General features: G+C 46.1%; 1 protein-coding gene across 3 annotated transcripts in view; it reads left to right on the forward strand.

Annotated features, from left to right (window-relative positions):
• Positions 1-12,024, forward strand: part of LOC135512442 (inositol polyphosphate-5-phosphatase A-like) — a 223,166-nt gene that overhangs the window by 188,214 nt on the left and 22,928 nt on the right. For all 3 annotated transcript variants that reach the window (XM_064934471.1, XM_064934470.1, XM_064934469.1), the window contains exons 10-11: positions 2,133-2,228; positions 2,622-2,696. In XM_064934471.1, the coding sequence (XP_064790543.1) occupies positions 2,133-2,228; positions 2,622-2,696 (171 nt within the window). The remainder of the gene's footprint in view (positions 1-2,132; positions 2,229-2,621; positions 2,697-12,024) is intronic.

Below are 12,024 nucleotides of genomic sequence, written 5' to 3' on the forward strand. Positions count from 1 at the left end.
GTAGGAGAGGGAGGTTGTTTTTCTCCGAGGCCAAAGGAGCGCACTGTGATCAATGGCGTACAATCAGCCGCCTCAGACTCCCATGACTCACTGATCAGTCATAGTCAATATACACATAAACAAATCAATCAATAACGTTAGGCCTGGCCACGGAGCTGCTTAACCTGAACCACTGTGAGGACAGACCACCACCAAACTGCTGGGTGTGTAGGGGACGCAGATTGTAGACTAAACAAGTTGCATAATTTGTTCTGCATAATTAGTCAGATTTTCACTGTAGGCGCACTATTCTGAAAAATGTATTTGTTTCTCAAAAACACTTTCTCTCAGATGAACTGGTTTTCTCTAAAATGGTATAGTTTCACCCAGAGAAATGTAAGCCAAGTGAAATAATTTCCCCTCGATACATGACACTGTGTCAATTGTTGATTTTTGTTGTTGTACCTTCGGTTGAGAGTCACAGTTTGCGAAAGGTGTGATAGAAAAACTACAGCATTGTGGACCTATGATATCATGGCGCTATGCTCTCAGAAGAAATTAGTACAAAAAACTGTGCGCAGGTGTGCTTTTCACTTGCGATGGGGACATATTCATGTATAGTGATAAGCAACATTGACCCTTTCTTGGTCGAGGCCAACACTCACTGGATTACAGAAATAATTTGAACGTGAATGGAGAGGCCATTTCTGTCCTTCAAATATCTTTTTTTGTTGTTTTTTGTCCAATAAGCTGTGTGGGTTTCTGGCAGTGCTGCTGGCCCTGAAGTGACCAGGGATTTATGCTTGGCTGGGTTTTGGATTTGCAAAGCTGACAGAAGGACTTCGGTTGGGAAGAAGGAGAGCCAAACAATGCTACCAAGTCACTAACTTGAAAGGCTCATTTGAACAAGATACCCTTTTCCCTAAAAATAAATACACATATTTGCTTAAATGTCCTGAGGTTCACTTGATGGCTCCATTTTGTTTTCTGATTCGCTTGATTTCGATACGTTTTAAAGTCGTTCTAAGTAAACAATGAAAGATGCCAAAAGAGACCCGTTTTGGTACGTTTTTTTGTAATAATCGTAGAAGTGCATGAAAAATGACATTTGCGGATTGTCTTTTGCTGGTGTGGCTACAATTACTTTTTAACAGGGAAAGTATCTCTGCCTTGCCCTTCTCCAGCTTCTTTGGCCTATTCATTGAACAAAGCTGCTTAAGCGCACTTAAGCGCATTAGCATTTGGATGACAGGGGACCATATTGACCCTGCATTTGGAGGGCCTAAATGAGTGAAAGATGGAGCGATTTGTTAGGGCTTTAGAAACCAGCTTTGGGGGGGGGGACCGGGAACTTCACTTACTGCTCGGTGTTTGTTCTAATCTGGTGTGCCGTTTCGAGCAAGACTGATTTGTGACATTTCAGTCTAAAGGCCCTTTTTCTGCCCGTTATATTGGCTTGACCTGATTAACTAATCTGTGCTTTGAATTTCAATCAGGCTGCTGTCCCTGCAGTGTGGTATGGGAACCACTGGCTGAGGGATTACCTCATTCAACTGTCTTCAAACACAGATGGTCGAATGTTTAACTAATTGTTAAAAGAGTCCACAAAGGGGAATTTAACCATGCACACGGTCCACAGGGTCAATACATACGAGGGGGACAGTAAAATTGAGCTTTTTCTGGTTTTGGGGGGGGTGTGTCTTAAAATAATTCAAATGTGTAGTGGTGTGCATGTGTTCTGTGTGTGGAATATAGAATGGGCATCAGTAATGTGATACAGTATAGCCTTCTGTACTGTAGGCTGTACCACTTTTCAAGTGTGTGTGTGTGTGTGTGTGTGTGTGTGTGTGTGTGTGTGTGTGTGTGTGTGTGTGTGTGTGTGTGTGTGTGTGTGTGTGTGTGTGTGTGTGTGTGTGTGTGTGCGCGGGCGCGCATATGTGTGTGAGAGATGGACTGTTTTGTCGTCTTTTGTTGCTGTACCTTGATAAATTGCCATCCTTTGACACCACACAATACACATTTACATTTCTTTTGTCCAAGCCTATCTTAATCTACCTCAGTATGATATTTTGCTCCATCCTATGAGAAGTAGTGAATCCTGCCACTAACCCCCCCCCCCCCACGTCTCCTTTCCTTCCTCTCTCCCACTACAGAGTCTGTGCTCCACTGCCACCATGCAGACGGTCAGACTAGGTGACACCAATGAAGTTGACAAGCTAATATTCAGAGAATCTGAGAACGATCGCAAGGTATGCTACATTATTGAAAATGCACTATCTGACATTTCATCGTTTTATCAGAATTACTCATGTGTAGCATCTCACCTGAACATAGAATAGCTTCTTTGTAATAAGAGAAAAATGACACAACCTTTCCCATACGTTAGAATCTACAGACCTTTGCGTGACAAGGCCAGCCTAGTACAGCTTTACAAGGCTTTGTTCAGTTTGGCCCTATGGTGAGAATTAAGCATAAGTGAACAGGTGGTGTTTATATTACACTTCTGATCGAATGAATGCTGCCCCTAACATCATAGCACATTACCCTTCATTAAATTAGTTGAAGCTCTAATTAGGGCTGTTTCAGATGAGGATCGCTATTAATTGGCCCTATATTCTGCTCCCCTCCTCTGCCCCTTTTAGGTTGTACTTCAACTTGAAAAGAAGCTTTTCAATTATATTAACCAGGATGTTTTCCGGGAAAACAATGGGACCCTGGTAAGTTATTTATTTTGTTTTGTAACTCTGGGACGTTATGATAGTCAAAGTAACAGGAATGTGCTACATTTACAAAATGTCAAAATTCACTGCAAAAACAGGTAAATTAAAGACATTGATGTGATGCAGAATTTGATTTGAGGCTTTTTTTTGGGACGTGGGGTTAGGTAAAACGATTAGGCCACACAGTGGGTGTCATTGTGACAGGACAGAAGCGAGTGGTGCAGATGTTCTGACGGAGGCCCTCACACCTTCCTGCCTCATATGAACACTGATTTCAAACATCCTCGCCGTCCTCCCTGAGAGGTCAAACACCTCATGAATGCCTCCAGAATTGACAATCTCCTTGCCTCAGCTCCACCCCTCCCTCTTCTCCTCCACCCTCTCCTCCTCTGCCCCTTCCTCACACCTCTTCCCTCTCCTCCTCCACTCCTCCCTCACGCTTCATCCCTCTCCTCCTCCACTCCTCCCTCACGCCTCATCCCTCTCCTCCTCCACCCCTCCCTCACGCCTCATCCCTCTCCTCCATTCATTCATGATTGTCTGTAATCATGGTAGCATCCACATTAATGTAGAAGTGTTCAGAAATGTATTCTATTCTTATTCCCGAAAAAAGTAAATATCAAATACTGTACGTAGGGGAGTGTATGTCCTCTTTAATAAGTGATTCAGAAATATTCCCATAGAGGTGAGGAGACACACATAGTACATACCAATTTATGGTGCTTCAATCCTTGGACATATTCATTGGACACCAAATGGAAGAAAACAGATTGAATCGCAGAGGGACTACCCAGATCTAGTCCAATATTTGTTTTCTGTTGCAAAACACTTTGAAATGTTTTCTGTTGTGTGTGTGTGTGCCCTAATGAATACAACCCTGATTCTTAGCATGCTGACCCATCCTTTTAGGACACAATACTCTGAGTGTATGTACAGTGGCAAGAAAAAGTACCCTTGCAATTAGCTGAACTTCTGCATAAATTGGTCATAAAATTTGATCAGATCGTCATCTAAGTTATAACAATAGACAAACAGTCTGCTTAAACTAATAACACACAAACAATTATACGCTTTCATGTCTTTATTGATCACACTGTGTAAACATTCACAGTGGAGGGTGTAAAAAGTATGTGAACCCTTGGATTTAATTGGTTGACCCCTCTTTGGCAGCAATAATCTCAACCAAACGTTTTCTGTAGATGCGGATCAGACCTGCACAACGGTCAGGAGGAATTTTGGACCATTCCTCTTCACAAAACTGTTTCAGTTCAGCAATATTCTTGGGATGTCTGGTGTGAACCTCTCTCTTGAGATCATGCCACAGCATCTCAATCTGGTTGAGGTCAGGACTCTGACTGGTCCACTCCAGAAGGTGTATTTTTTTCTGTTGAAGCCATTCTGTTGTTCATTTACTTCTGCGTTTTGGGTCATTGTGCTGATGCATCACCCATCTTCTGTTGAGCTTCAATTGGCGGACAGATAGCCTAACATTCTCCTGCAAAATGTCTTGATAAACTTGGAAATTCGTTTTTCCATCAATGATAGTAAGCTGTCCAGGCCCTGAGACAGCGAAGCAGCTCCAAACCATGATGCTCCCTCCACCGTACTTTACAGCTGGGATGAGGTTGTGTTGGTGTGCTGTGCCTTTTTTCTCTCCACACATAGTGTTGTGTGTTCCTTCCAAACAACTCAACTTTGCTTTTCATCTGTCCACAGAATATTTTACCAGTAGCGCTGTGGAACATCCAGATGCTGTTTTGCGAACTTCAGACGTGCAGCAATGTTTTTTTTGGACAGCAGTGGCTTCTTCCGTGGTGTCCTCCCATGAACCCCATTCTTGTTTAGTGTTTTACGTGTCATAGACTCGTCAACAGAGATGTTAGCATGTTCCAGAGACTTCTGTAAATCTTTAGCTGACACTCCAGGATTCTTCTTAACCTCATTGAGCATTCTGCTCTGTGCTCTTGCAGTCATCTTTGCAGGACGGTCACTCCTAAGGAGAGTAGCAACCAGCTTTATGCAAGTCAACCATTCTTAATCTTGGGTCTTCCGAGATCTCTTTTGTTCAAGGCATGGTTCACATCAGGCAACGCTTCTTGTGAATAGCAAACTCAAATTTTGTGAGTGTTTTTTATAGGGCAGGGCAGCTCTAACCAACGTCTCCAATCTTGTCTCAATGATTGTACTCCAGGTTAGCTGATTCCTGACTCCAATTGGAGTCATTAGCCTAGGGGTTCACATACTTTTTCCAACCTACACCATGAATGTTTAAATAATATATTCGATATAGACAACACACAAATTATTGTTTTTCTTATTAGTTTAAGCACACTGTGTTTGTCTGTTGTGACTTGATCTAATTTTATGACCAATTTATGCAGAAATCCAGATCATTCCAAAGGGTTCACATACTTTTTCTTGCCACTGTATGTTCAAGCAATTGGACATATATTGCATTCGGGGAGTATTCAGACCCCTTGACTTTTTCCACATTTGTCATGGTTTGAACAACGTGCGTAATTCCAGTCCACATAATACAGTACAATACAATAGTTATACAGTTCACACCAAAAAAGATTAGCCTACTGGAGCTAGTTAAATGTATTTACCCAAGACTGTAACGGCGTTCTTCGTTTGTCGCAAGAAAGTCGGACCGAAATGCAGCGTGTTGGTTACTCATGTTTTTTAATGAAAATAAATGACGATTACATGAAAATACTGAGACAAATACAAAACAGAACGTGAAACCTAAATACAGCCTATCTGGTGAAACTACACAGACCGGAACAATCACCCACGAAATACAAAGTGAAACCCAGGCTACCTAAATACGGTTCCCAATCAGAGACAACGAGAATCACCTGACTCTGATTGAGAACCGCCTCAGGCAGCCAAACCTATGCAACACCCCTACTCAGCCGCAAATCCCAATACCAACAAAACCCCAATACGAAATACAACATAAACCCATGTCACACCCTGGCCTGACCAACAAATAAACTAAAACACAAAAATACTAAGACCAAGGCGTGACAGAACCCCCCCCTAAGGTGCGGACTCCCGGACGCACCTCAAAACCATAGGGAGGGTCCGGGTGGGCGTCTGTCCATGGTGGCGGTTCCGGCTCGGGACGTGGACCCCACTCCATAAATGTCATAGTTCCTCCCCTTCGCGTCCTGGGATGATCCACCCTCGCCGCCGACCATGGCCTAATAGTCCTCACGCAGAACCCCACTGAACTGAGGAGCAGCTCGTGACTGAGGGGCAGCTCGGGACTGAGGGGAAGCTCAGGACTGAGGGGAAGCTCGGGACTGAGGGCTCGGGACTGAGGGGCAGCTCGGGACTGAGGGGCAGCTCGGGACTGAGGGGCAGCTCGGGACTGAGGGGCAGCCCAGCACTGAGAGGAAGCCCAGTACTGAGAGGAAGCCCAGTACTGAGATGAAGCCCAGCCAGGCAGTTAAATACGGCAGATCCTAGCTGACTGGCGGATCTGGAAGAGTCTGGTTGACTAGCGGATCTGGAAGAGTCTGGTTGACGAGCGGATCTGGAAGAGTCTGGTTGACTGGCAGATCTGGAAGAGTCTGGTTGACTGGCAGATCTGGAAGAGTCTGGTTGACTGGCAGATCTGGAAGAGTCTGGTTGACTGGCAGATCTGGAAGAGTCTGGCTGACTGGCAGATCTGGAAGAGTCTGGCTGACTGGCAGATCTGGAAGAGTCTGGCTGACTGGCAGATCTGGAAGAGTCTGGCTGACTGGCAGATCTGGAAGAAACTGGCAGATCTGGAAGAGTCTGGCAGATCTGGAAGAGTCTGGAAGAGTCTGGCTGACTGGCAGATCTGGAAGAGTCTGGCTGACTGGCAGATCTGGAAGAGTCTGGCAGATCTGGAAGAGTCTGGCTGACTGGCAGATCTGGAATAGTCTGGCTGACTGGCAGATCTGGAATAGTCTGGCTGACTGGCAGATCTGGAAGAGTCTGGCTGACTGGCAGATCTGGAAGAGTCTGGCTGACTGGCGGATCCTGGCAGACTGACGGCTCTGGTTGCTTCATGCTGACTGACGGCTCTGGCTGCTCCATGCTGACTGGCGGCTCTGGCTGCTCCATGCAGAGTGACAGCTCTGGCGGCTTCTTGCAGACTGACAGCTCTGACTGTTCCATGCAGACTAACAGCTTTGGCAGCTCCTTGCCGACTGTCAGCTCCTTGCCGACTGGCAGCTCCTTGCAGACTGGCAGCTCCTTGCAGACTGGCAGCTCCATGCAGACTGGCAGCTCCATGCAGACTGGCAACTCCTTGCAGACTGGCAGCTCCTTGCAGACTGGCAGCTCCTTGCAGACTGGAAGCTCCATGCAGACTGGAAGCTCCATGCAGACTGGCAGCTCTAGCTGCTCCATGCAGACTGGCAGCTCTGGCTGCTCCATGCAGACTGGCAGCTCCTTGCAGACTGGCAGCTCCTTGCAGACTGGCAGCTCCATGCAGACTGGCAGCTCTAGCTGCTCCATGCAGACTGGCAGCTCTGGCTGCTCCATGCAGACTGGCAGCTCCTTGCAGACTGGCAGCTCCTTGCAGACTGGCAGCTCCATGCAGACTGGCAGCTCCATGCAGACTGGCAGCTCCTTGCAGACTGGCAGCTCCATGCAGACTGGCAGCTCTAGCTGCTCCATGCAGACTAGCCGCTCAGGCTGCTCCGAACAGGCAGGAGGCTCCGGCAGCGCTGGAGAGGAGAAAGGCTCTGATAGCGCTGAACAGGCGGGAGACTCTGACAGCGCAGGAGAGAAGAAAGGCTCCGACAGCGCAGGAGAGGCGAGGCGCACTGTAGGCCTGATGCATGGTGCTGGCACTGGTGGTATTTGGCCGAAGACACGCACAGGAAGCCTGGTGCGGGGAGCTGCTACCGGAGGGCTGGGGTGTGGAGGTGGTACTGGATAGACCGGACCGTGCAGGCGCACTGGAGCTCTTGAGCACCGAGCCTGCCCAACCTTACCCGGTTGAATACTCTCGGTCGCCCTGCCAGTGCGGCGAGGTGGAATCGCCCGCACTGGGCTATGTAGGCGAACCAGAGACACTGAGCGCAAGGCTGGTGCCATGTAAGCCGGCCCAAGGAGACGCACTGGGGACCAGATGCGTAGAGCCGGCTTCATGGCATTTGGCTCGATGCTCAATCTAGCCCGACCGATACGCGTAGCTGAAATATACCGCACCGGGCTATGCACCCGCACTGGGGACACCGTGCGCACCACTGCATAATACGGTGCCTGCCCGGTCTCTCTAGCCCCCCGGTAAGCACAGGGAGTTTGCGCAGGTCTCCTACCTGGCGTAGCCATACTCCCTGAAAGCTCCCCCCCAAGACATTTTTGGGGCTGTTTCCCGGGCTTCCATCCACGTCGCCGTGCTGCCTCCTCATACCAGCGCCTCTCCGCTTTAGCCGCCTCTAGTTCCTCCTTGGGGCGGCGATATTCACCAGGCTGAGCCCAGGGTCCTTTTCCGTCCAGTTCTTCCTCCCATGTCCAATTCTCCAAGTGGTGCAGCCTCTCCCACTGAAGTTGCTTCTGTTGCCTCTTCTGTGGCTCCTGCCTGTTAACACGCTGCTCGGTCCGTGTGTGGTGGGTGATTCTGTAACGGCGTTCTTCGTTTGTCGCAAGAAAGTCGGACCGAAATGCAGCTTGTTGGTTACTCATGTTTTTTAATGAAAATAAATGACGATTACATAAAAATACTGAGACAAATACAAAACAACAAAACGGAACGTGAAACCTAAATACAGCCTATCTGGTGAAACTACACAGAGACAGGAACAATCACCCACGAAATACAAAGTGAAACCCAGGCTACCTAAATACGGTTCCCAATCAGAGACAACGAGAATCACCTGACTCTGATTGAGAACCGCCTCAGGCAGCCAAACCTATGCAACACCCCTACTCAGCCGCAAATCCCAATACCAACAAAACCCCAATACGAAATACAACATAAACCCATGTCACACCCTGGCCTGACCAACAAATAAACTAAAACACAAAAATACTAAGACCAAGGCATGACAAAGACAGCATATACTGTAGCTAGCTACATCTATGGCCTTTTATGTTTTTCTGTTGTGCGTAATGTGCAGTAACCTATATAATTAATTGGATAACGGCACAATCATTTGGGCTTTTTTGGACTTGGGCTCATTAAATGTATGGCTCATCAGGCTCTGGTATCATCAGACTTGAATTTTTGACCAAATCTCAAATAAAATCCAGACATAGGCATATTTATATGCTTTATAATGCTTTTGAATAACATCTGGTTTTGGCGGGAAATACCGGGTTACCCGTGTGAGAACTGATATACTCCCGGTATGGAACATTTGTCAAATATCGGGAAAATATTAAACCCTTGACTGTGTTGTGTTTTGGAGGACGCACGACTCGCGACCTTCGCCTCTCCCGAGTTCGTACGGGAGTTGCAGCAATGAGACAAGACTAACTACCAATTGGATGCTAGGAAATTTGGGAGAAAAAGGGATAAAAGTCAAATACAAAATAAGAGTTCAATCTTGGTTTCATCAGACCAAGGAATCTTGTGTCTCATTGTTTGAGAGTCTTTTGGCAAACTCCAAGTGGGCTGTCATATGCCTTTTACTGAGGAGTGGCTTCTGTCTGGCCAATCTACCATAAAGGCCAGTTTTGGTGGAGTGCTGTAGAGATGGTTGTTCTTCTGGAAGGTTCTCCCATCTCCACATAGGAACTCTGTCAGAGTGACCATCAGGTTCTTGATCACCTCCCTGACCAAGGCCCTTCTCCCCCGATTGCTCAGTTTGGCCGGGCGGCCAGCTCTAGGAAGAGTCTTGGTGGTTCCAAACTTCTTCCATTTAAGAATGAAGGCCACTGTGTTCTCGGGGACCTTCAATGTTGCAGAAATGTTTTGCTACCCTTCCCCAGATCTGTGCCTCGACACAATCCTGTCTCGGAGCTCTACGGACAATTCCTTCGACCTGAAGGCTGGTTTTGTGCTCTGACATGCACTGTCAACTGTGGGACCTTATATAGACAGGTGTGAGCCTTTCCAAATCATGTCCAATCAATTGAATTGACCACAGGTGGACGCCAATCTAGTTGTAGAAACATCTCAAGAAAGATCAATGGAAACAGGATGCCAATTTGAGAGAGAACACCTACACTGATTTAAAGCAGCAATATTTGAGTGATAAGTTTTAAAACTCTGCAGCTGCAATTGAAAAAATTATAATCTGTGCAATAAAAAAATAAGGAGATCCCCGAAAGCCAGATGGAGATGGGTCAATTTGATGCGCATTCTGTCTTTATATTTCTACAGCATAGGCTATGCTGCAGCAAATGCAGGTCTACCTGTCACAAGAAAAAAAGTTACCATGATGAGATGATAGGTCTACATGCATTGCGAACTGCGCTCCATACTGAGATGGACTGTCTCTCCCCACCCTGAGTGTTGATAATTCATCATGCTGAGGCCGTAGAGAAGCCACATTTAGACATCGCATTCAATTTCACTCCATGCTGTTCATATAAATAATTTATTATAGTTTACCGGTTTCTCAGTTATTTATCCTGGGAAAAGGGAGTGGTTTTGGGCGGTAAATCTCCTTTCCCACCATTCAACACTAGTAGGTGCACAGGTCAAGAGACAAATTGGCGTAATCGGGGAAAGGCGGACACCTAGTCAGTTGTACAACTGAATGCCTTCAACTGAAATGTGTCTTCTGCATTTCACACAACCCCTCTGAATCAGAGAGGTGCAGGGGGCTGCCATTATCGACATCCACATCTTCGGCGCCCGGGGAACAATGGGTTAACTGCCTGGCTCAGGGGCAGAATGACAGATTTGTACCTTGTCAGCTCGGGGATTCGATCCAGCAACCTTTCGGTTACTGGCCCAACGCTCTAACCAATCAAGGTGACAGACAGTGCCAAACTCAATATCGCCTTACCTGGGGTGTGTAATCATTAGTCCAAACAGTTATTATTAAGAACAGTTTCTATCGTAAGACAAGAGTTTATTTTGGACAAATTCAGGTAGGTCTCTCACAATTTGGTTTACTTCCATTTTTGTAACAGAATTGGTGGAATGAATACACCCCTGATCACCCGCACACACAGTTCACTTTCATAGCAGCCACATACATCACTTTGCTCATTGTATAATTCCTTCTCGCATCTACACGTTCTCCTCCTCTCACCTTTTTCTTCACTTGTGGACTTCAGTGCAGAACACAACAGCTGTCTGTGACCAGGTGCAAAGACCCCTCCAAATAAAACATTCATACCATAACCGCTAACCCCTACACAACCTGCATTGTTGTCAAGATATTAACGTTACAGTCAACATACTGGAACTAACGCATTAGTAAACCCACAATCCAAACCATGTGTACATCACGTAGTAGTCTACAGAAAGCAGTTTAACAGTTACACCAATGGGCCCCGGTGGCAATAAATGAATCAAATCAAAAGCTTACCTTGACTTAAAAGACTTGCAGTGTTGGATAGCCTTATCCAGCTAGCTAACATAAATAGCATTCGTCTTTGTTTCAGTCGGGTTGTTGAGCATGCTAAATTAGCTGTATTAGCTAAGTAAGCAAAATGTAAACTAAGAAGAAGAAGAAAAATAATCCAATAATTCATGTGACACGTATGACTCTTCAAGTGGTGTCTGTCTGTGTGTATCTACTGTAAGTGTATGTGGGGCTGTATGTCTGTGTCTCTTTTAGTATTGGTGTGTGTGTTTATGTGGTGTGTGTGTGTTTATGTGGTGTGTGTGTTTATGTGGTGTGTGTGTTTATGTGGTGTGTGTGTTTATGTGGTGTGTGTGTTTATGTGGTGTGTGTGTTTATGTGGTGTGTGTGTTTATGTGGTGTGTGTGTTTATGTGGTGTGTGTGTTTATGTGGTGTGTGTGTTTATGTGGTGTGTGTGTTTATGTGGTGTGTGTGTTTATGTGGTGTGTGTGTTTATGTGGTGTGTGTCTTGGGCCTCAGGAGGCCCCCACTTCCTTCTTTCACTCTCCCGTGCAGAGCTCAGCAAGATAAATGGCGTAATGGGGGATCAGAGATAATCTGATGGTCATGGTCTAGTTAAACACACCGTGTTATGATCCTTATAAAACAAACTACCTTCCCAAAAGGATAAATGTTCCCCCTTGCAACCCTCGGAGTCGGAAAAAAAATCCATTGCATCTTTCATCAACTACTAGACTTGTACCAGCTTGACAGAAATTTAATTCGAGGCAGCTCTCAAAAATAATTATTGTATTTTGAGGAGTAATCATTGGTCGGGACATGATTGAATGTGTCCATGCCTATTGACTTTTGC

This window comes from Oncorhynchus masou, chromosome 24 (genome assembly GCF_036934945.1).
Source record: "Oncorhynchus masou masou isolate Uvic2021 chromosome 24, UVic_Omas_1.1, whole genome shotgun sequence".
Taxonomy (NCBI): Eukaryota; Metazoa; Chordata; class Actinopteri; order Salmoniformes; family Salmonidae; genus Oncorhynchus; species Oncorhynchus masou.